Source organism: Oncorhynchus mykiss, chromosome 13, assembly GCF_013265735.2.
Source record: "Oncorhynchus mykiss isolate Arlee chromosome 13, USDA_OmykA_1.1, whole genome shotgun sequence".
NCBI lineage: Eukaryota > Metazoa > Chordata > Actinopteri > Salmoniformes > Salmonidae > Oncorhynchus > Oncorhynchus mykiss.
In genome coordinates this window covers 888,330-912,672 of record NC_048577.1, presented here as the reverse complement: position 1 = coordinate 912,672, position 24,343 = coordinate 888,330, and the positions used below count along the sequence as shown (strand labels likewise).

General features: G+C 40.3%; 3 protein-coding genes across 5 annotated transcripts in view; 1 reads left to right on the top strand and 2 right to left on the bottom strand.

Annotated features, from left to right (window-relative positions):
• Nucleotides 1–10,307, bottom strand: part of LOC118938123 (zinc finger protein 664-like) — a 242,829-nt gene extending 232,522 nt beyond the window's left edge. The window contains exons 1-2 of one of the 2 annotated variants that reach the window (XM_036939832.1): nt 9,851–10,307; nt 2,032–3,724 (exon numbers count right to left, since the gene is read on the bottom strand). In XM_036939832.1, coding sequence (XP_036795727.1) covers nt 2,574–3,724; nt 9,851–10,148 — 1,449 coding nt within the window. In that variant the 5' untranslated portion in view covers nt 10,149–10,307 and the 3' untranslated portion in view covers nt 2,032–2,573. Of the gene's footprint in view, nt 1–2,031; nt 3,725–9,850 lie in introns of those variants that run through there. The other variant, XM_036939833.1, reaches the window with a different exon arrangement.
• Nucleotides 10,308–13,905: 3,598 nt separating this feature from the next.
• Nucleotides 13,906–18,855, bottom strand: LOC118938116 (zinc finger protein 135-like). Of its 2 annotated transcripts, XM_036939824.1 has the most exons (3): nt 18,140–18,277; nt 16,964–17,007; nt 13,906–15,447 (listed from the first exon to the last, which is right to left on the bottom strand). In XM_036939824.1, exons 2-3 carry the CDS (start codon nt 17,004–17,006, stop codon nt 13,991–13,993), a joined length of 1,500 nt encoding a protein of 499 aa, XP_036795719.1. In that variant the 5' UTR covers nt 17,007; nt 18,140–18,277; the 3' UTR covers nt 13,906–13,990. The 2 variants fall into 2 exon arrangements, with proteins under 2 accessions (XP_036795719.1, XP_036795718.1); XM_036939823.1 differs by lacking the exon at nt 16,964–17,007 and having other exon boundaries at nt 18,140–18,855.
• Nucleotides 18,856–18,961: 106 nt separating this feature from the next.
• On the top strand, nt 18,962–23,284 carry LOC118938128 (zinc finger protein 664-like). The gene is made up of 2 exons (XM_036939842.1): nt 18,962–19,813; nt 22,162–23,284. Exons 1-2 carry the CDS (start codon nt 19,489–19,491, stop codon nt 23,055–23,057), a joined length of 1,221 nt encoding a protein of 406 aa, XP_036795737.1. The 5' UTR covers nt 18,962–19,488; the 3' UTR covers nt 23,058–23,284.
• The last annotated feature ends 1,059 nt before the right edge of the window (nt 23,285–24,343 follow it).

Sequence of the window (24,343 nt, the reverse complement as noted above, 5' to 3'; positions counted from 1 at the left end):
GGGTCTCATGGTGGGTGTCTTTTAGGTCCCAGTTGTTGTTACTAGTCAATTTTCAGTCGACACCCTCAGTGTCTTTCAGAACCCCTCCTAAAAAACAAGCTAATATTTTTGGGTTGGATTTTGCATCCAAATAATATTTTAATCAATGGCATTTCCTAAGAATGCTCATTAGTCTTTCAGTTATTATTGTTTGTGTACTAAATATTTCTGTTTATTTTCATTGTTTTTTCCTGTGAACCCGTTGGTTTGTATCCGTGTCTGAAATGGGCTGTATAAATAAAGCTTGATTTGATTTGAACATATTGTAAGACAAATGAACCCAATGACTGGCAATCAACAGACTAGCAAAACCAATGAACAAATATGTGCAAAAGCAAAACATATCTTAGTATGATAAAACACTACATGGTATGTAAGTTTAGTATCACTTTTCAACCAACTCAGTTCATTTGTTGAAACTGAAATGTTTTGAAATCAACAATCCGTCAAAGGATTCAACTACTGGATCAAACAGATCAATCCCACTTTTCCAGCCTGCTGAAGGCGTGGTGGAGTGGTAAACACCACCCCCGGCTCTACCAGGGGCTTGAGGTGGTCTCTCACAGATCTGCTTATGTCATGTTCTGTGGCCTTGCTGTTCCATTTCTTGACTGCCCCTGTAACACAGAAACACATTTAGTCATATTATATAGATGCACAATCGAGAGCATCCTGTCGGGCTGTATCACTGCCTGGTACGGCAACTGCTCCGCCCACAACCGCAAGGCTCTCCAGAGGGTAGTGAGGTCTACACAACGCATCACCGGGGGCAAACTACCTGCCCTCCAGGACACCTACACCACCCGATGTCTCAGGAAGGCCATAAAGATCATCAAGGACAACAACCACCAGAGCCACTGCCTGTTCACCCCGCTATCATCCAGAAGGCGAGGTCAGTACAGGTTCATCAAAGCTGGGACCGAGAGACTGAAAAACAGCTTCTATCTCAAGGCCATCAGACTGTTAAATAGCCACCACTAATATAGAGTGGCTGCTGCCAACATACTGACACAACTCCAGCCACTTTAATAATGGAAATTTATGTAAAAATGTATCACTAGCCACTGTTAACAATGCCACTTAATATTTTTACATACCCTACATTACTCATCTCATATGTATATGAATATACTGTACTCTATATCTACTGCATCTTTATGTAATACATGTATCACTAGCCACTTTGTTTACATACCCTACATTACTCATCTCATATGTATATACTGTACTCGATACCATCTTGCCTATGCCGTTCTGTACCATCACTCATTCATATATCTTTATGTACATATTCTTTATCCCTTTACACTTGTGTGTATAAGGTAGTAGTTGTGGAATTGTTAGGTTAGATTATTACTGCATTGTCAGGACTAGAAGCACAAGCATTTTAGCTTCCAGAACTCTCATCCCCTTGGAACAAAAAAACCTCTCCAATGAGTCTCCAATACGGAAAAAATGTGCAGTCAAAATAAATTGTGATCCATGGCAACGCACTGGCTAAACGCAAAACTGGTTGACTGCCCACCCTTGAGACAATCAGCAACCAACTCCTGCAATATCCGTAGTAACTATCCACCTTACTTCTCGCTCTCTTTTCAGGGTTCACTCGATAGGAAAGTTGTTGGATCGGGCCCAGTCCCCAATGTCATGCATTTGGGTTAGCACATTGAGAATGAATCCTGATATTCTAAAAGCAGGGCAACATTGTCAATATAATTGTACCCAAAAATGGTCAGCTGGTTGCATAAATAATAATTATTACTAAATGTTACATGAATTGTAAATATGAAATATCAAAACCAAATGTACACCCCTTTGTTAATATGTATTGGCAATACTTCACTTAATGGTGAGGAATGGAATAATAAAACATGTATATTTTGTCAGGCTGAATGTTTGAAATATGAGGTGATTTGAGACATGCTTCTTCAGTAGTGGAATAAAGACAATTAGCATTTGAATGTTGTCAAGAAATACTGGAGTGATGTCAGATTGTTAATAAAACTGATTATAGACCAATTTATTATACTGCTTTCATCTGCAACAATTATCATATTACATGTATTTTTTAAACAAGCAGCTTTTTCAACTAGTAGAAAACAGCTAGGTACATTTTGAAGTGCTGCATTTTGATTAAAGTGAGTCACCAACGGAGTAAGTGTAACACAGCTCTTTTTTTGTTACTCACTTTGTTAAATAATATTTCAATTCAGAGCCTGGATTTCCCCTGAGGTTAATATCCATATCATGCTGCAATCAATTGAACAGGGCAAACGATAAGGTAGAACATCATTAAAATACTCCTACTACAATGTTAAAACATTCTACATTGTGACATCATTAAAATACTCCTACTACAATGTTAAAACATTCTACATTGTGACATCACTAAAATACTCCTACTACAATGTTAAAACATTCCACATTGTGACATCATTAAAATACTCCTACTACAATGTTAAAACATTCCACATTGTGACATCATTAAAATACTCCTACTACAAAGTTAAAACATTCTACATTGTGACATTATTTCATTGATTTCCTGAAACAACTTCTTCATGTATTTTCTTATGTTTGATCAGAGGTCTTTTATCAGAGTATCTCTTGTCACATTGATCACAGCTAAAAGGTTTCTCTCCTGTGTGTTTTCTCTGGTGTACTGTCAGACCGCTAGATCTAGTAAAACTCTGCCCACATTGATCACAGCTATAAGGTTTCTCTCCTGTGTGTTTTCTCTGGTGTACTGTAAGACCGCTAGATTTACTAAAACTCCTCCCACATTGAACACAGCTATAAGGTTTCTCTCCTGTGTGTGTTCTCTGGTGTACTGTCAGACTGCTAGATCTAGTAAAACTCCGCCCACATTGATCACAGCTATAAGGTTTCTCTCCTGTGTGTTTTCTCTGGTGTACTGTAAGACCACTAGATGTAGTAAAACTCCTCCCACATTGAACACAGCTATACGGTTTCTCTCCCGTGTGTGTTCTCTGGTGTACTGTCAGACCGCTAGATGTTGTAAAACTCTGCCCACATTGATCACAGCTATAAGGTTTCTCTCCTGTGTGTTTTCTCTGGTGTACTGTCAGAATGCTAGATGTAGGAAAACTCCTCCCACATTGATCACAGCTATAAGGTTTCTCTCCTGTGTGTTTTCTCTGGTGTACTGTCAGACCGCTAGATGTAGTAAAACTCCTCACACATTGACCACAGCTATAAGGTTTCTCTCCTGTGTGTGTTCTCTGGTGTACCGTCAGACCGCTAGATGTAGTAAAACTCCTCCCACATTGATCACAGTTAAAACATTTCTCTCCTGTGTGTGTTCTCTGGTGTCTCATCAGATTGCTTGATGCAGTAAAACTCCTCCCACATTGATCACAGCTAAAAGGTTTCTCTCCTGTGTGTGTTCTCTGGTGTACTGTCAGATAGCTAGATGCAGAAAAACTCCTCCCACATTGACCACAGCTGTAAGGTTTCTCTCCTGTGTGTTTTCTCTGGTGTATTTTAAGTTCTGATGAAGATTTGCAACCTTTCCCACAGTCAGAGCAGCAATGAGATTTCTTCCCTGTGGGTCTCTTCTGGTGTTTCTTGAAGTGTTTTGAGGTGGAGAGTCTCTTCTCTGCCTCTTCAGCATCATGAGGTTGTTCAGAACCCCCAGAGGATCCACGACAGAAACGTCTCTCTCCTGTGTGAACAAAAAGTCAGACAGGTGGTTTAAGGCCCACAACAGCAAAAATACACTGTAAAAAGGTGATGCCAACAGTGTAGCCATTATGTTGTACAAACAATGTCTGTAATGAATGTTAATTATTTGACATTTGTCTTAAGACAGTCAAGTGAACAGCAATAGTTATATTTTGTCTTGTTTTCCCATTAGTAGTAACATCGATGATTGTATGCAAGAAATACGTTTTTAAAGTTGTTGAAATTCTAAGCAGTGGGCCAGACAACTTTTGGTCTCCAATATAGGCACCTTTCTGTAGGTCTATGTTGTTGTTAGGTGAAGTTATGGGTCCTACAGTAGGTCTAAGGTATTGGGATAACTAGCGGTTTCCGCATTAGCATGGAGGAGTTTCTGCAACCAAATTGCGTTTTAGCAAACAGAGGGCAGAGAGTGATGCAGAGAGCGATGCACCTATTTGGGGATGTCTGATAGTATTTACGCACCACCACTCATGATTTGTGGAATTCTTCACCTCAAACAGCAAGTAAACAAAGTCTTACAAATACTTTGAGGAACTATTGATTAGAGTAAAATATTTCCAGCTCTCACGCTTGATAACCAATCGACATGAAAGGGAAAAATGTAATGCTCTGATCCAGTGGAAATGTCATACAATACCCGAATGGTTGAGAGTTCTGAAATGGTATGGTTGAGAAGGATGAGGCAAAAGGAATGGCAAATAAGTCTGACTGTACAACCGATTGGCAAACGTCCTGCATTGAGAAGTCATGTGACTAAACTGAATAAAAAGAAGAAAAACACAATGAAACAAAGATAAATGTAATAAAGAATGATAGTAAAAAGCTTTTGAGAACCTTACATACAATTTTGGGGAAGAAATTAACTGAATCAGATGGCTCATTCATCACAAAGCCCAGTACTAATATAATTTTTTTCATTGGCAAGATTAGCAAACGTAGGCATGTCATACCAGCAACAAACACTCACTACATTTCCAAGAAAATCTGACCAAATTATGAAAGACAAGCATTGTAATTTAGAATTCCGTAAAGTCAGTGTGGAAGTGGTGAATAAAATAATTGTTGTCTATCAACAATGACAAGTAACCGGGGTCTGACAATCTAGATGGAAAATTACTGAGGATAATAGCAGACTATATTGCACTCCTATTTTCCGTATCTTTAATTTAAGCCTACTAGAGAGCGTGTGCCCTCAGGCCTGGAGGGAAGCTCCAGTCATTTGACATGCGCTATGCTCTGCACAGTTAGCTCTGAGGTAAAATGTTGCACTTATTCAGCCATTCTGTGACCAAAAACAAGCTACATATGGACAGTACCAAAATAAACTGTCTCTGGAAATGACAAAGCGCCTCTTAACCTAGCTGGAAATGGGACAAACGGAACGCCTGCTGTGGAAACAGAATTGGACGATTTCTAATCAAATCTAATTCCCAGGAACGGGGTTCATACAAACCACAGAGACTGTGTGGGATAATAACATGGCCGTGTCCAACTCTGCTTGTTCCCTCGACTCAGCTACCAACCAGAAATCTCCAACAGGGCCCTTTACCTGTATCAATAGACACTTCATAGTGAGCTACAGGTAGGAATCAGCAATGAATCCCAATAATGAGCCGCCTATGGGAGGGGTATCCCTTTGTGGACAAATCTCAAAGTATTACTGCTACCCTGGGGAGATTGCTATACCCCTTGAACATCGGCTCCAACCCTTGTCGGATGTGGCAGGCTTGCCACATCAGACTACAAAGGGAAGCACAGCCGATAGCTGCCCAGTGACACAAGCCTACAAGACGAGCTAAATAACTTCTGTTCTCACGTCGAGGTAAGTAACACTGAAACATGCATGAGAGCATCAGCTATTTCGGACGACTTTGTGATCACGCTCTCCGCAGCTGATGTGAGTAAGACCTTTAAACAGGTTAACATTTCACAAGGCCGCAGGGCCAGACGGATTACCAGGACGTGTACTCCAAGCATGCAAAAAGGGTTAACAAGTTGGTGAAACAGATGTGATGAATGAAAACAATATAGGTGCTACTTTGAGATCACAAACTCTCACATCTTTCACAGCACAGAGCGAGGGAGTCCGGGGGATGACTGGAGGAGCAATGGAGGAAGCATTGAGGGATTATCTTGGCGTGAGTACAGTTGGTGAGACTGAGTGGACGATGGTGAAGAACAGTGGAGTGAAAAGGGCTAAAGTTGGTAATGAACAGCAGTTTAGGGTCGGAGTGGGAATCACCAGCAAGGATGTTTTTGTGGGTGACCTGTTAACGGTCTCAAAGATGGTGAAGGATGAATTGGGTAAAGTGGAATCGGTTCGAGTGACCAGGAGTGGTATGATGCCGATTGTGTGTCAACAGCGCAAAAGGAGAAAGCTTTGTGTGGTTTAGGTTAAACATTTCAGGTAGATGCACATGGATTAAACTGAATGATAGACGGAAGGTTTTACTGTGGTTTGGTGAAGTGGTTCTCCCATCTGTTGTAAAACCTGGGTAAGTGAGATATACAGAAGCCGCTGCAGTGTTACAATTGTAAAAAAGGTTGGACATGTGGCAAGTGTTTGTCGAAGGAATAAATATGTCATAGTCAGATGAAGCATGTTGTAATTGTGATGGGAATCACGTTCCTGAGTTCCCGGAGTGCCCTGTACGGATGAAGGAGGTCGTAGTAGCTAGGATGATCAGGCCCATCCAGCAGGTGTCCTACGTGGAGGCAGTGAAAATAGCCTTAGGAGTAGAGAGGAGAAGGTAGAAGGTATGTCCCACAGTCTGCAGTGTAGCCATTTAGGAGAAGGATCCCAACAGACAAATAGTGAAAGAGGTGGACTTTGTTGTGTTTATAGAGCAAGTGATAAAATGCATTAATAAATTATTAGTAACCTTCGTCCAAAACTAGCAGTTTCCAAAATTGCGTTTGCATTGCCCTCACTGCCGCAGTGATAAATTGCATTAATAATAAACTAATAAAACATCTGAGAAGCTAGACATCATTGTGAAGGCGGCAAACAGATTTCTGGATCTCCAGGACTTCAGACAAAATGTTACAGGGAGTACTGAATGAAGAAGTTCCCCCCTCCCAGGTTCCTGAACCTGTGAATAGTAGCATTTTTGTTTGAAATTCAGGGTAATGGAGTGAACTTGGTAAGTGTTTATTTTTTATTTTACGTAATTAGTATGATTTGTTAATCTCATTTTTTTGCGTTTGGTTATTTTTTACAACCCCGTACAGTAGGTGGCAGCAATACACCTGATGAGTGTAGTCTGACAATAAACCTCAAAGAAGAAGACATGGTAGGAACCAAAGTGTTGGTCATTGTTTCCAGTTGACCCTAATTAGATGTTACATTACATGTTGTTTTCTTACTTCATGTAGCCTGCTAGCGAACCAACATTTTCATACTTTGCTTACTCCTTTCTGATAAGATACCGCTGCACAAACATGCTTACCTAGGCCTACACCAGCACTGGTAACAGGCAGTATTAGCTAGCTATGTTTGCTCTGACTCTTAATACATTTAGCAAGCTAGCTAGCGATTAGCAGCTAACATTATTTGAGCAACACCTTGCTAAGAAAATACAATATTTCGCCTTGAATGTAATGGCATGAAAAGAATTGCCAGAATATTATCCAATGACTTATCAACAGCTCTAACAATTTGACCCCTACAGGAAATCTACACTGGCAGTTATAGAAATACCCATTTACTATATAACCATTGATTCTTGAAGAATATAACTTATATGTGCCTCAAATGTTTCAGCCGTATTACCCCACCAGAAACCAAAACATAAGCTCGTATAACACCACTGTTTGTAAACTAATACTATATGGCTGAGGAGTAGGGTTGATCCAAGCGTTCTGACCTCGCAATGACAGTAAAGCACCCAAGCTAACTGGCTAACGTTGGATAGCTTGCTAGACACAAATCAGAGAAACTCACTCTTACCATTTTACTTGCCTTAGCAGAGCTGGTTAGGCTGTTTTCGTGTTATCCAGAGTGTTGGTGACTAACTGTGCTGCTGGCAACAATTTAATTTGAGCATTTTTTGCAGATGTTTACTGACACCGGCCATATTCAACGGGTGTTGAGCGTTATTAAATCCATCAGTTATTCTGCTCTCTAATCAATTCAATCAACATTGGGTAGTTAGTTAGAATATAGTTACTATACTGGCAAGTTTGATGTATAAGTAGCCAACTGACGTTAGGTAGCTAGTTAACATACCGATACTTACTGCTGTAAAGATATGCTATGCCTTTTGTAAGGATAGTGTAGCTAACATAACGTGTAACGTAACTTATTTGAAAAGTCATTACTTTATTACATTGCTCAACATTTGTCATAATTATTTAACCTCTAGTGACACCCCATCCCGTGAACGGGACCGTTATCATCTGACACTAATTAGCATAACGCAACGGACATAAATCTTCCTAGAAAATATTCCTATTCATATATTGGAACACAGCTTAGCCTTTTGTTTATCACCCTGTCATCTCAGATTTTCAAAATATGCTTTACAGCCAAAGCTAGACAAGCATTTGTGTAAGTTTATCGATAGCCTAGCATAGCATTATGCCTTGCTAGCAGCAGGCAACCTTGTCACGAAAATCAGAAAAGCAATCAAATTAAATCGTTTACCTTTGATGAACTTCGGATGTTTTCACTCACGAGACTCCCAGGTAGATAGCCAAAGTTCATTTTTTCCCAAAATATTATTTTTGTAGGCGAAATAGCTCCGTTTGTTCTTCGCGTTTGGCTGAGAAATCGACCGGAAATTGCGGTCATGACAACGCTGAAAAATATTCCAAATTAGCTCCATAATATCGACAGAAACATGGCAAACCTTGTTTATAATCAATCCTCAGTGTTTTTCAAATATCTATTTGATAATATATCAACCGGGACAATTGGTTTCTCAGTAGAAGCGATTGGAATAATGGCTACCTCTGTATTTTATGCAAGAATTTCTCAGGGAGCGTCAGGTGACAACTTGCGCAATGAAGCCGCCTACGGGTATTTTTCAACATAAATGCGTAAAACTATGTCACAATGCTGTAGACACCTTGGGGAATACGTAGAAAGCGTAATCTGGTTGATAGGGCATTCACAGCTCAATAGGGACACATCGGAACGCAGGGCTTTCAAAAGATGAGTCACTTCCGGATTGGATTTTTCTCAGGCTTTCGCCTGTAACATCAGTTCTGTTATACTCAGACAATATTTTTTACAGTTTTGGAAACTTTAGAGTGTGTTCCATCCTAAGCTGTCAATTATATGCATATTCTAGCATCTTGTCCTGACAAAATATCCTGTTTCATTTGGGAACGTTATTTTTCCAAAAATGAAAATACTGCACCCTAGTACCAACAGGTTTTTAAAGCAGTTCATTTGTATCCGCTCTCGTTGGACTTTGGCTGAATATTTTCCTCCATTTTCTTCAAATCTGAAATTGATGTGAAGTCACGCCCATTTCCCGAAGAATTGCATTATGGGCCGTAAAGTACTGCGTGTATATTTCATATTTTGGTGAATTTAGTACGACATCCAGGAACTTTTGGCATACTAACTACATCATACTATGACCAATAAGCACACTATATACTCAATTAACATCAAATAGTACAGTTAGTATGAGTATTCTAACACAGCTCAGGTCCCTAGGCAGCCATTTTGTTTGTTGAAAAACTAGGTGGCCCCTTTAAAAAAGACACACAACATTCAATCAACCAATCTGCAGTTCAACCAATAACAAAGCTGTAATTACACCACTATTTTGGTAATAAGATGAAGGATGGGGCTGGAGAAATGTAACTACTCTCAAATTCATAGACAGACCTATGGATGCAAGGACTGACCATCCATGATATCAACATTATAGTTTCAACCATGTTGAGGCTATACAGTGTTGATTTACATTGTTTCTAAACATTGGAGCAAAAAAAGCTTATTTGGGGTTCTGATGTGGTAAACAGTTGAACTAAGCTCATAAGGCATGTGTTATATGCCTATGGATGTAGCAACTGCAAATTTCCCCTTTAACACCACACATCAGTTCAACAACCGCAGAGTTTGTGCTTCTGTTTTTAAGACAGTACTTACTAGTGTTAATCAGGGCCCGTTCATCGTTAGAACCATCGGACGCCTTAAGATGCGCTTGGGAAACCGGGCCCAGATATCCAGTTTCCTCCTCTTCTACATTTTTCGATGACACAGTCACCTCCCCCTCCACTTCTTTCACTTTGACTCTGAACGAGTCTTCCTCTTCTTTAACTGAGACCTCTTTCTCTTCTTTCGCGATAACAGCCTCAACCTCTACTTGTTTTTGTATTGTAACAGCCTCCTCTTCCACGAGAGCGTCTTTCTCCATCCAGCAGGCAGACCACCTCTTCTTCATCATCAGGGACGGGGTTAAGTTTGTGACTGGAGCTATGAGGCATGTACTAAAGTCGCTAAGCGGTATAATTCAAAGCAGAGTCCCTTTATCAGCAGCACGTGATCAATGACGTCTGAAGAATCATTTCGTCGAACACCTGATTGGTTTGGTATTGATTAATTTGGGCTCGTTCGACATTGCAGCCGGTGGCTGCTGACTGACTAATTTACAAATCACCTTGCGCCATAAATAACTACTCATTATTATTTATAAATCAGTCAGCCAGTCACCGTTTACCCACAATGCAGCATGGACTTGATGCTCTCGATCAAGGCCCGTGGTTTCGTAGAAGACATGAAGGCTACGCTGCTACCGTGTGGGAGGTCATCTTTAAAAATATGGCTGTTCTAAATTCTGGGTCGCTCAAAGCCTTGAGTGATGAACCTATTTATTTATTTTTAAATTATTATCTGGAAAGAGCCAATACTTCAGAAAGCTTTGTTTCCCCATCACTACTTTTCAGCAAGTTTTCTGTGAATTCGACTACGGGAGTTTTGTAACTTTTTACACCTTGACTTACTGTTAGTTGGGTTCTAACTGGTCTCCGTTAGTTGGTCTCTGCTGACCATAACCGTGCTGGTTGGTTATGCTGTTTAGGCTAATAGCTAGTTGGCTAAATAGCAAACGTTAGCTGGCTGTCTAAGATAACTGCATATAGCTAACATTCTTTGATTTGTTAGATGGCATTATGTCTTTCCAAAACGTTGGTTTACTTTAATCACTCAAGTCATGAGTGCAAACGATTGGTTTCATTTAAAGTTATACATTTTAAGTTATTTCTGTTGTAGTTAACATCATAGGTAAGGATTGGTTGATTTCCAGTTTTTAAGTATGGTATTTAAGATGATTGATGAGAAAAGTATCGTACAACCATCGGGTAACTTGTTTCATGCGCATTAAAGGTGAGGGTGAATTTCAGATGTTCACTGCTTGTATTGATGAAGGAGTGGAATCGATGAAGTTCCTCTGCTGTCCCCTGGAATAGAAAGAACACATTCTTCTCTAACATACAGTTACACATAATTAGATGCTATTTTTTTAAACTACAATGACCATAATGACCTAAGCGCCTACTTGTCTTGTCTGTGTTTCTTTTACACCTGCTACGTAAAAGAGACTGAAGAATGTGTAACAGTATAGCTTCCGTCCCTCTCCTCGCCCCTACCTGGGCTCGAACCAGGGACTCTGCACACATAAACAACTGCCTCCCACGAAACATCGTTATCATCGCTATTAGCGCACACCCCGATAACTAGCTAGCCATTTCACATCGGTTACAAATGCACAATGGTCAATGCTATCTGGGATTCTTGGGATATCCCTACCCTAAACCCTAACCTTAATCCCTAACTTAACCATTTTAGATGTAAACTTCAATGGGCTAGGGACGTCCCATGGATGTATCGCTACCTGAAATTACACAATCTAAGTGATTGATAGTTGGTGTTCAGCAGTCATAAAGCCTTATTTATTTTAATGAACTACTAAAATTGTGATTTTGTCAGACAGCAGCTCTACACTTTATTGAGTGACTGATCCATTCATCCTTCCAACCCTCCTCAGCCTTCCTCTCCTCTGAAGACCCAGTGAGGGTGGAGCTCAGTCAGTTGAGGGACTGGTTAGGAAGAACACTTCTACAGCCAGAGAGGTGAGAGGACACACATGGTTTAGATGGTAAATATTTATGTCCCCTTAGTGGTTCATCACATCAGCAAAAGGTAATATGTTCCATCATCCATGTTTATTTACATTAGTGCAAATTGACCACTGATATTGGTGTAATTTCCCACCCCTTTTGGCTGTATGAAAGTTAATTTCCCCTCAGGCACATGCATTTGTTCTTTGCTATTATGGTCATTTGTGTAGAATGTACTTTTCCCCACTCATTCACCCCACATCTTTACATTGCTTATTTATATTCAGTGGCCTGACTGCATCCAGACTGTCAAAGGCCAATCCTGGTAGATCTGAACCTAATGCAGCTTGGAGTGATCGGATGACAGAAGTCACATTTAGGTGCCAGGTGTAACTGAGGCCATAGACGCTCCATAATGATTACTTTTAATGTTTTATACAATATGACTAAATTTATTTATTTCTGTGTTACAGGGGCAGTCAAGAAATGGAACGGCAAGGCCACAGAACATGACACAAGCAGAGCTGTGGGAGACCACCTCAAGCCCCTGGTAGAGCAGGGGGTGGTGTTTACCACTCCACCACACCTTCAGCAGGCTGGAAAATTAACCCTGATATTTTAAAAGCAGGGCAACAACGTCAATATAATTGTACCCAAAAATTGTCAGTTGGTTGCATAAATAATTATGATTACTAAATGTTACATGAAATGTAAATATGAAATATTCGGTTACATAGTCTTCTTTTCAATTACATTTTGCTAGGTGTGATATCCCCAATGTCAAAACACAGTTTTAATGTCTCCAAATCAATAACCAATATGCAGAAACAGTTTGGGATAAATTGAAAACCTAAACATAAAATGTGCTATATAGACAAACATCTGCCACAATAATCATATTTCTTGTATTTTTTAAAACAAGCTCCTTATAAACTGCACAAGCACCAAAAACGCTGTTGTTTTGACAAGACGCAATAAATCACTGATATCGATTAAAGGGGAAATTAGGTTGTACGTGCTGTTGAAACTGACACAACAAAAAAAACACATGGAAATGGGAGATATATTTTACCTCCCTGATTAGAGGACAACCTGCAGAAGAGTCAGCTACATTTGGGAGCGATGCATTAAATATAGGGGTCGCTAAACAAGGGAATGCAGCACTTATTTGCCATCACTCATCGAGATCACGGTAAAAAAAATTGTGAGAGAGGAGAGAGATGAGGTTGCACATCCTGTTAAAACTAACAGCTCAAAAACCTCACGGAATCTGGGAGTACATCCCTGGGAGTACATCCCTGGTTAGAGGACAATTTGTAGAAAACAGCACGCTACATTTTGAAGTGTTGCATTTTGATTCAAGTGGGTCACCAACGTGGTAAGTGTAACACAACTCCTAATTATCCCTAGAATTTCTAAGCAAACAGCTGGAGGCAGGGCTTTCTCCTGTAGATCTCCATTTGAATGGAATGGTCTGCCTATCCATGTGAGAGACGCAGACTCGGTCTCAACCTTTAAGTCTTTACTGAAGACTCATCTCTTCAGTAGGTCATATGATTGAGTGTAGTCTGGCCCAGGAGTGTGAAGGTAAACGGAAAGGCTCTGGAGCAACGAACCGTCCTTGCTGTCTCTCCACTGGGATTCTCTGCCTCTAACCCTATATTACAGGGGCTGGGTCACTGGCAAACTGGTGCTCTTTCATGCCGTCCCTAGGAGGGGTGCATCACTTGAGTGGGTTGAGTCACTGACGTGATCTTCCTGTCTGGGTTGGCGCTCCCCCTTGGGTTGTGCCGTGGTGGAGATCTTTGTGGGCTTTACTCAGCCTTGTCTCAGGATGGTAAGTTGGTGGTTGAAGATATCCCTCTAGCGGTGTGGGGGCTGTGCTTTGGCAAAGTGGGTGGGGTTATATCCTTCCTGTTTGGCCCTGTCCGGGGGTTCCATTTCAGAGCCTGGATTTTTCCCCATTCGGCTAATATCCATAACATGTTGATATCAATTCATAAGTGAAGTTAGGCTTCTACATTGTGAAATCATTACAATACTCCTACTACAATGTTAAAAAATTCTACATTGTGACATTAATTCATTGAAATCATGAAACAACTACTTCATGTATGTATTTTCTAATCTTTTGATCAGAGATCTTTTATCAGATTATCTCTGGTCACAGCTATGAGATTTCAATCCTGTGTGTTCTCTGGTGTTGAGTCAGATCTCCAGATCGACTAAAACTCTTCCCACATTGATCACAGCTATAAGATTTCTCTCCTGTGTGTGTTCTCTGGTGTACTTTCATAGAGATTAATGTTGTAAAACTCCTATAAGATTTCTCTCCTGTGTGTGTTCTCTGGTGTCGAGTCAGATTGCCAGATGAAGTAAAACTCTTCCCACATTGATCACAGCTATAAGATTTCTCTCCTGTGTGTGTTCTCTTGTGCACTGTCAGATCTCCAGAGCGACTAAAACTCCTCCCACATTGACCACAGCTATAAGGTTTCTCTCCTGTGTGTGTTCTCTGGTGTAGAGTCAGGTAGCCAGATGTAGCAAATCTCTTCCCACATTGATCACAGCTATAAGGTTTCTCTCCTGTGTGTATTCTCTTGTGCACTGTCAGATCTCCAGATCGACTAAAACTCCTCCCACATTGACCACAGCTATAAGATTTCTCTCCTGTGTGTGTTCTCTGGTGTATATTCAGATGGCTAGATGAAACAAAACTCTTCCCACATTGATCACAGCTATAAGATTTCTCTCCTGTGTGTGTTCTCTGGTGTATAGTCAGATGGCAAGCATAAACAAAACTCTTCCCACATTGATCACAGCTATAAGGTTTCTCTCCTGGGTGTGTTCTCTGGTGTACTTTCAGAGAGATTAATGTTGTAAAACTCCTACAACATTGACCATAGCTATAAGAGTTCTCTCCTGTGTGTGTTCTCTGGTGTCGAGTCAGATTGCCAGATGAAGTAAAACTCTTCCCACATTGATCACAGCTATAAGGTTTCTCTCCTGTGTGTATTCTCTTGTGCACTGTCAGATCTCCAGATCGACAAAAACTCCTCCCACATTGACCACAGCTATAAGGTTTCTCTCCAGTGTGTGTTCTCTGGTGTAGAGTCAGGTGGCCAGATGTAGCAAATCTCCTCCCACATTGACCACAGCTATAAGGTTTCTCTCCTGTGTGTGTTCTCTGGTGTAGAGTCAGGTGGCCAGATGTAGCAAATCTCTTCCCACATTGATCACAGCTATAAGGTTTCTCTCCTGTGTGTGTTCTCTGGTGTTGAGTCAGATGGCAAGCATAAACAAAACTCTTCCCACAATGATCACAGCTATAACGTTTCTCTCTTGTGTGTGTTCTCTGGTGTACTTTCAGAGAGATTAATGTTGTAAAACTCCTCCAACATTGACCACAGCTATAAGATTTCTCTCCTGTGTGTGTTCTCTGATGAATTTTAATGCCTGATGATGTGAATATCTTCCCACAGTCAGAGCAGCAGTGAGTTCTCTTCCTTGTGGGTCTCTGCGGGTGTTTATTGAGGTGTTCTGATCTGGAGAGACTCTTCTCTGTCTCCTCAGCATCATGAGGTTGTTGCGGCTCCCCAGAGGATCCACGATAGTCACGTCTCTCTCCTGTGTGAACAACAAAGTCAGACAGATGATTAAAGGCCCACAACAGCAATAATCCAGTGTAAAAGTTGATGCCAACAGCATAGCCATGATGTTGTACAACAATTGACGTCTGTAATGAATGTTAAAATTGTCTTAAAATGAGCAAAAAGTCATATTTTGTCTTGTTTTCACATTAATAGTAACATCTAAGATTGTAGACTAGAAATAAGTTATTCATGTTGTTGAAACAGTAAGCAGTGTGGTAGAAGACTTTTGGTCTACAATACAGGCCCCTTTGTGTTTTCTGAAATTGCAGCACGAGGGCAATTTGATTGCATAAACTCCTCCATGCTAATGAGGAAACCACTAGTTATGGATGTCGTATATCTGGTGTGACAAGAGATGAAAAGAATCTGCCCACTCCATCAAGCAATGGGGACAGCAACATAGGGCATTCACGGGACCTCATGGAACCATGGACCACACCTGCAGAAACTGGACAACAGGGGGAAGCAGAGGAGATACCTATCATAGACTTCTCCCAGCTGACGCTTGACATGCCACCTACGCCGCCTCAAGTGGTAGAAACAACCAGCTGGTATCATTAAGTAGAATCAGCCAACAGTAACACGGAAGCAGCAGAATGAGAGTTAGTAGTGCATGACCTAGATTTAGAATAAGAAGCTTCCATTTAGACACAGGTCTAAGATGACGTAATAAGCAATCTACCGTCCCAGTGTAAGCACTCAGTGTAAGCAATCTACAGTCCCCGAGTAAGCACTCAGTGTAAGCAATCTACAGTCCCCGAGTAAGCGGCCGGTGCAAGCAGCAGGGCAGTGTCAGTGTGAAAGTGTGGTTTAGCCACAGCTCCAGAAACTTGCCGCACGCCTAGGCCCTTGTTACACCGCAGTAACTAAAATCCTAAAGTACTCTGCCCAGCCAGAAGACGGGGTAGAGGCATTTGCTGCAGGTATTAGGCAAAAGTCAGCACCGTGACACTGGTAATGAGGAAACCACTAGTTATGGATGTAGTATATCTGCTAATGAGGAAACCACTAGTTATGGATGTAGTATATCTGGTAATGAGGAAACCACTAGTTATGGTTGTAGTATTTCTGCTAATGAGGAAACCACTAGTTATGGATGTAGTATATCTGCTAATGAGGAAACCACTAGTTATGGATGTAGTATATCTGGTAATGAGGAAACCACTAGTTATGGATGTAGTATATCTGCCAGGAGCAAAAATGGTGAGCAAAAATTTGAATTTCACAATGTATTCTGAATGTGAATGGGGGAAAACTCAGGGAAGTAACCTCCATTTACAGGTTGCTTATGAGAGCATTTCACACTACTTTGGATGTTAATTGTAAGGATCGATTGACTGTCCTGCTTAATATAATGTTTGTGTCGTCATCGCAAATCAAAAAACACTTCAACCAGTAAAATGCTTTTTGGCTTTTCCATCAACCTGACAATGAGGGTTTGTACACTGTTATCCATATTGGCCCACAACTTCACCGAACAACAAATATACCTGTAATGAACGAAGAAGCACTTTGGTTGTTGTTGCATGACATACTGTGGGTCAAAAAAAGTATTTAGTCAGCCACCAATTGCGTTTAAGTTCTCCCACTTAAAAAGATGAGAGGCCTGTAATTTTCATCATAGGTACACTTCAACTGTGACAGACAAAATGAGAGAATATACTATATAGCCTAGAAACCTGGTTAAACTATCATTATGACATCATGGATGAATTCTAGAATATACTATATATCCTAGAAACCTGGTTAAACTATCATTATGACATCATGGATGAATTCTAGAATATACTATATAGCCTAGAAAACTGGTTAAATTATCATTATGACCTCATGGATGGCCAGTCCTTGTATTCATAGTGTAGTGAATTCAGGGAGAGGCCCTGAGCTGAACTCAAACCTGGGTCCAGCGACTGTCAAATCAACACCTTATAACTGTTACGCCAAGATGTCTGAACTTCTTGACGAGGTCGCTAGGTGTTGGGTTAAGGTTTCTACAATATCGTTCTCTATGAATTTGAGAGTGGTTACACTTCTCCTTCCCCCATCCCTCAGCTGTTAACCAAGTCTCTGGGCAGCCATTTTGTTGCTGTTTAAAAACCCCACACAACCCAGCAATCTGCAGTTCAAACAATAACAAATCTGTCATTCCACCACTATTTTGGTAATAAAATGATTATGGGTTTGGATAAATGTAACTACAGACAGACCTATGGATGCAAGGACTGACCATCCATGATATCAACATTATAGTTTTAACCATGTTGAGGCAGCAGGGTAGCCTAGTGGTTAGAGCGTTGGACTAGTAACCGGTTGCAAGTTCACATCCCCGAGCTGACATGGTACAAATCTGTCGTTCTGCCCCTGAACAGGCAACCCACTGTTCCTAGTCCGTTAATGAAAATAAGAATTTGTTCTTAACTGCTATACAGTGTTGATTTACATTGTTTCTAAACATTATAGTAAAAAAAATATTATTTGGGGTTCTGATGGGGTACAACAGTTGAACTCCGCTCATGAGGCATGTGTTATATTCTTTAAGAATCAATGGCTGTAAATAAATAATTTAAAAGTCACAATATGGATGTAGCGATTGCAGATTTCCACCTTAACACCAAACATCAGTTCAACTGAAGAGTTTGTGCCTCTGTTGTTAAGACAGTACTTACTAGTGTTAATCAGGGAACGGTTTCTCAAAACCATCTTACGGTTGAGTTCATCGTTAGAACCATTGGACGCCTTAAGATGCGTTTGGGAAACCGGAACCAGATATCCACGTTCCTCCTCTTTCGATGTTACAGTCATCTCCTCCCCCTCCTCTTTCACGCCATAAACTACATGCTCTCCTTTCACTGTAACACCATCCTCCTCTTTCACTCTGAACGCGTCCTCCTCTTCTTTCACAGTAAAGGCCCCACTCTCTACTTCTTGTTTTACTGTGATATCTTCCTCGTCTTTCACTCTGAACGCGTCCTCCTCTTCTTTCACAGTAAAGGCCCCACTCTCTACTTCTTGTTTTACTGTGATATCCTTCTCTTCATTAGGAGAGTAGCTTGGTGACCGCATGGTCGGGGATGTTAGCTAAGGCTAATGCTAACTTAACCACCCCGCTAGCTGAATAATAATAACTACACCGTAAATATGAAATTAAATCGGATAACTAACTAGACGACAGCAATGGGTTTAAAACACAGTGGCTAATATACACGAAAGCGTCTAAAGAGCTTTATTGTTTCGGCTAATTTGTCTAGCAAGCTACAGAGGTGTCTGACTCACTGTTGCTGCTGATGAAAGAAGCGTTCCGTCCACTAGATTATACGTCACACCAACAGCATAACCATAAATTCCCAGACCGCCATCTGCTGACTGGAGTGGGTAACGCAGTTGAGTAAAATGTTTATTTAATTTTCAGACAAAAAGTTAAAGGGTTGGAATCAGAGACGACGCTAGTCCTAAAATATGAATTACCCCCCCTAAATAAATCAATATCAGTCAATATATTTTTTTCTGTGATTTATTTTTTTCGTCAACCGTTCCATCGCATCTTAAACGTCTTATCGGTTCGGCACTAGGACCGGGGGAGGCTGCTGCTGCACAAGTGACTGTTGGACTTTCTTCAGCAAAGATGGCGGACAGAAATACTAGGAGAGAGGGGTACACAGACCTGAAATGGATCAAAGATGGCGGACAGAAATACTATTTTACTCAACTGCGTTACCCACTCCAGTCAGCAGATGGCGGTCTTAGACTTTAAGGTAATGCTGATGGTGTGACGTATAAAACAGCACGCTTCTTTCATCAGCAGCAACAGTTAGTCAGACACCTCCGTAGCTTGATTGACAAATTAGCCGAACCAATATAGCTCTTTAGACGCTTTCGTGTATATTAGCCACAGTGTTTTAAAACCACTTCTATCGTCTAGTTAGTTATCCGATTTAATTTCATATTTCAGTGTTGTTATTATTCGGCTGCGGGGTGGTTAAGTTAGCATTAGCCTAGCTAGCTAACATCTCCGAACATGCGGTCACTAAGCTACTCTCCTTCTAAAGAGGAGGAAGATATCACAGTAAATCAAGAAATAGAGAGTGAGGCCGTTACTGTGAAAGAAGAGGAAGACGCGTTCAGCTTGAAAGAGGAGGAGGATGTTACAGTAAAAGGAGAGGAGGATGCAGTTTATGGCGTGAAAGAGGAGATGACTGTTACATCGAAAAAGGAGGAGGGAGAAGAGGAGGAACCTGGATATCTGGGCCCGGTTTCCCAAACGCATCTTAAGGCATCCAATGGTTCTAACGAAGAATTTAGCCATAAGATGGTTTTGAGAAACCGTTCCTTGATTAACACTAGTAAGTACTGTCTTAAAATCAGAGGCACAAACTCTGCAGTTGTTGGACTGATGTTTGGTGTTAAAGTGGAAATCTATTGTGACATTTAAATTATTAATTTATAGCCATTGATTCTTGAAGAATATAACACATGCCTCATGAGCTTAGTTCAACTGTTTTCCCCATCAGAACCCAGAATAAGCTTTTTTTACTTTAATGTTTAGAAACAATGTAAATCAACACTGTATAACCTCAACATTGTTAAAACTATAATGTTGATATAATGGATGGTCAGTCCTTGCATCCATAGGTCTGTCTGTAGTTACATTTCTCCAATCCCATAATCATTGTATTACCAAAACAGTGGTGGAATGACAGATTTGTTATTGTTTGAACTGCAGATTGCTGGGTTGTGTGGGTTTTTTAAACAGCATCAAAATGACTGCCCAGAGACTTGGTTTGGTGAACAGCTGAGTGATGGGGGAAGGAGAAGTGTAACCACTCTCAAATTCAAAGGGAAAGCTATTGTAGCAACCGTAACCCAACAACTAGCGACCTTTTCAAGAGGTTCCGACATCTTGGTGTAACAGTTCTAAGGTTTTGGCTTACAGTCCCTGGGCCCAGGTTTGAGTTCAGCTCCCCCTGAATTCACTATGAATACAAGGACTGGCCATCCATGATGTCACAATGATTGTTTTAACAGGTGCCTAGGCTATATAGTATATTCTAGAATTCATCCATGATGTCATAATGATAGTTTAAACAGGTGCCTAGGCTATATAGCATATTCTAGAATTCATCCATGAGGAGAATTCAACCATAATTAGAGGTCGACCGATTATGATTTTTCAACACCGATAACGATTATTGAAGGACCAAAAAAAGCAGATTCCGATTAATCGGCCAATTTAAAAAAATGTATTTGTAATAATGACAATTACAACAATACTGAATGAACACTTATTTTAACTTAATATAATACATCAATAAAATACATTTAGCCTCAAATAAATAATGAAACATGTTCAATTTGGTTTAAATAATGCAAAAGCAAAGTGTTGGAGAAGAAATTAATATGTGCCATGTAAAAAAGCTAACGTTTAAGTTCCTTGCTCAGAACATGAGAACATATGAAAGCTGGTGGTTCCTTTTAACATGAGTCTTCAATATTCCAAGGTAAGAAGTTTTAGGTTGTAGTTATTATAGGAATTATAGGACTATGTCCCTCTATACCATTTGTATTTCATTAACCTTTGACTATTGGATGTTCTTTAAGGCACTTTAGTATTACTGGTGTAACAGTATAGCTTCCATCCCTCTCCTCACTCCTCCCTGGGCTCGAACCAGGAACACAACGACAACAGCCACCCTCGGGGCAGCGTTACCCATGCAGAGCAAGGGGAACAACTACTCCAAGGCTCAGAGCGGGTGATGTTTGAAACGCTATTAGCGCACGCTAACTAGCTAGCCATTTCACTTCGGTTACACCAGCCTCATCTCGGGAGTTGATAGGCTTGAAGTCATAAACAGCGCAATGCTTGACACACAACAGCGCAATGCTTGGCGCCTGCTTCTGCCTACCACCGCTCAGTCAGATACTTAGATACTCGCATGATTGTATGCTCAGTCAGATTATATGCAACGCAGGACATGCTAGATAATATCTAGTAATATCATCAACCATGTGTGGTTAACTAGTGATTATGGTTGATTGATTGTTTTTATAAGATAACTTTAATGCTAGATAACTTTAATGAGTTGATTGATGTATTATATTAAGTTAAAATAAGTGTTCATTCAGTATTGTTTTGAATTGTCATTATTACAAATACATTAAAAAAATATATTTTAAAAATCGGTATCGGCTTTTTTGGTCCTCCAATAATCGGTATTGGCGTTGAAAAATCATAGTCGGTCGACCTCTAATCCAAAGTAGTGTGAAATGCTCTCATTAGCAACCTGGAAATGGAGGTTACTCCCCTGAGTTTCCCCCATTCAGAATACATTGTGAAAAACTAAAATCTTTGCTCACCATTTTTGCTCTAGGAAGATATAGTACATACAATTTTATTAAACACAGAAAGGGGCCTATATTGGAGACCAAAAGTCGTCTGGCACACTGCTTAGAGTTTCAACAACATGATTTACTTATTTCTAGTCTACAATCTTAGATGTTACTACTAATGTGAAAACAAGAGAAAATATGACTATTCTTGCTCATTTTAAGACAATTGTCAAATAATCATTACATTCATTACATACGTCAATTGTTGTACAACATCATGGCTACGCTGTTGGCCTCACCTTTTACAGTGGATTTCCGCTGTTGTGGGCCTTTAATCATCTGTCTGACTTTGTTGTTCACACAGGAGAGATATGGGACTATCGTGGATCCTCTGGGAAACCTCAACAACCTCATGATGCTGAAGAGGCAGAGAAGAGTCTCTCCAGATCAGAACTCCTCAAGAAACACCAGCAGAGACCCACAGGGAAGATAATTCACCGCTCTGACTATGGGAAGAGATCCACCTCATCAGCAGGCATTAAAATTCATCAGAGAATCCACACAGTAGAGAAACCTTATTGCTGTACTCAATGTGGGAAGCGTGTTGATACATCTAGCCATCTTATTGTACACCAAAGAACACACACAGGAGAGAAACCTTATAGCTGTGATCAATGTGGGAAGAGTTTTATTCAGCTAAGCAACCTGATATCACACCAGAGAATACACACTGGAGAGAAACCTTATAGCTGTAATCAATGTGGGAAGAGTTTTACTCAGCTAAGAAGCCTAATATCACACCAGAGAACACACACAGGCGAGAAACCATATAGCTGTGATGAATGTGGGAGGAGTTTTGCTCATTCAACCAGCCTGATATCACACCAGAGAACACACACAGGAGAGAAACCTTTTATCTGTGATCAATGTGGGAAGAGTTTTACTCAGCTAAGAAGCCTAATATCACACCAGAGAACACACACAGGAGAGAAATCATTTAAACCATATAGCTGTGATGAATGTGGGAAGAGTTTCACTCAGCCATATGGCCTGATATCACACCAGAGAACACACACAGGAGAGAAATCCTATAGCTGTACTCAATGTGGGAAGTTTTTTTTTACGTCTAGCCTTCTGAAGACACACCAGAGAAGACACACAGGAGAGAAATCTTATAGCTGTACTGTATGTGGGAAGAATTTTGTTCAATCTGGGGAACTGAAGATTCATCTGAGAAAACACAGGAGAGAAACCTTATAGCTGTGATCAATGTGGGAAGAGTTTTGTTCAATCTAGCCCTCTGAAGATACACCAGAGAACACACACAGGAGAGAAACGTCATAGCTGTGATCAATGTGACCAGAGAATCTCTGAAAAAAGATCTCTGATCAAACATCAGAAAATACATACATGAAGGAGTTGTTTCATGATATCAATGAAATAATGTCACAATGTAGAATGTTTTAACATGGTAGTAGGATTATTCTAATGATGTCACAATGTAGAATGTTTTAACATTATAGTAGGATTATTTGAATGATGTCACAATGTAGAACCCTAAACGTTTGCCCCCTGTTCTATTGATTTCAGCATGATGTGGATATTAGCCTCAGGGGAAAAATCCAGGCTCTGAAATGGAAGAGTACTACTTATGAGATTTAACGAAAAGTGACTAACAAAAGGAGTCGTTACACTTACCACGTTGGTGACCCACTTGAGTCAAAATGCAACAATGTGGCGAGCTGTTTTCTACACATTTTCCTCTAACCAGGGATGTACACATTATTCCCAGATTCCGTGTGGTTTTTGAGCTGTTAGTTTTAACAGGACGGACAACCTCATCTCCCTCCTCTCGGCACAATTGATTTCAACATGATATCGATGAGTGATGACAAATAAGTGTTGTGTTCCTTTGTTTAGCGACCCCTACATTTAAATGCATCACTCCAACATGTAGCTGACTGTCTTCTGCAGGTTGTCCTCTAACCAGTGAGGTGAAATATATCTCTTCCATTTGTTTTTTTAGTTGTGTTCGTTTCAACAGCACGTACAATCTGACCTCCCCCCTAATCGATATCATTGATTTATTGCTACTTGTCAAAACAACAGCGTTTCTGGTGCTTGTGCAGTTTATTTCAGGTGCTTGTTTAAGAAAAATTCAAGTAATATGATTATTGTGGCAGGTGTTTGTGTATATAGCACATTTTATGTTTAGGCTTTCAATATATCACAAACAGTTTCTGCATATTGGTTATTGATAATGGAATGTATATGTTTAAGGTAATGACTAAAGGATTCCACCCTGAAACGTATAACTGTGTAAAGAATTAGAATTAATAGACTGTAATTCTCTATTGTGTGTTAAATGAAGACTTTACTATTTAGCAATTCAAGTGAGACATTCAAGGAAAAGAGTAACTGTTAACAGACAGCTTGTGACAGACAACTTGTGACCACTGTAAAACTGATAATAGGTCTCCCCACCCAGGGCTGAGGGAAACCGTTAGGCTTGCAGTAGATTATGTAACATGTTTCAGGATATGATA

What these genes read in the sequence shown, in the direction of transcription:
- LOC118938128 (XM_036939842.1), top strand. Translation starts at nt 19,489, where the DNA reads ATGCGGTCACTAAGCTACTCTCCTTCTAAAGAGGAGGAAGATATCACA. An exon ending in CCGTTCCTTGATTAACACTA is followed by an intron (nt 19,814 to 22,161) that starts GTAAGTACTGTC and finishes TTGTTCACACAG; the next exon opens with GAGAGATATGGGACTATCGT.
- LOC118938116 (XM_036939823.1), bottom strand. Translation starts at nt 18,536, where the DNA reads ATGCGGTCACCAAGCTACTCTCCTAATGAAGAGAAGGATATCACAGTA. An exon ending in CCGTTCCCTGATTAACACTA is followed by an intron (nt 15,448 to 18,139) that starts GTAAGTACTGTC and finishes TTGTTCACACAG; the next exon opens with GAGAGAGACGTGACTATCGT.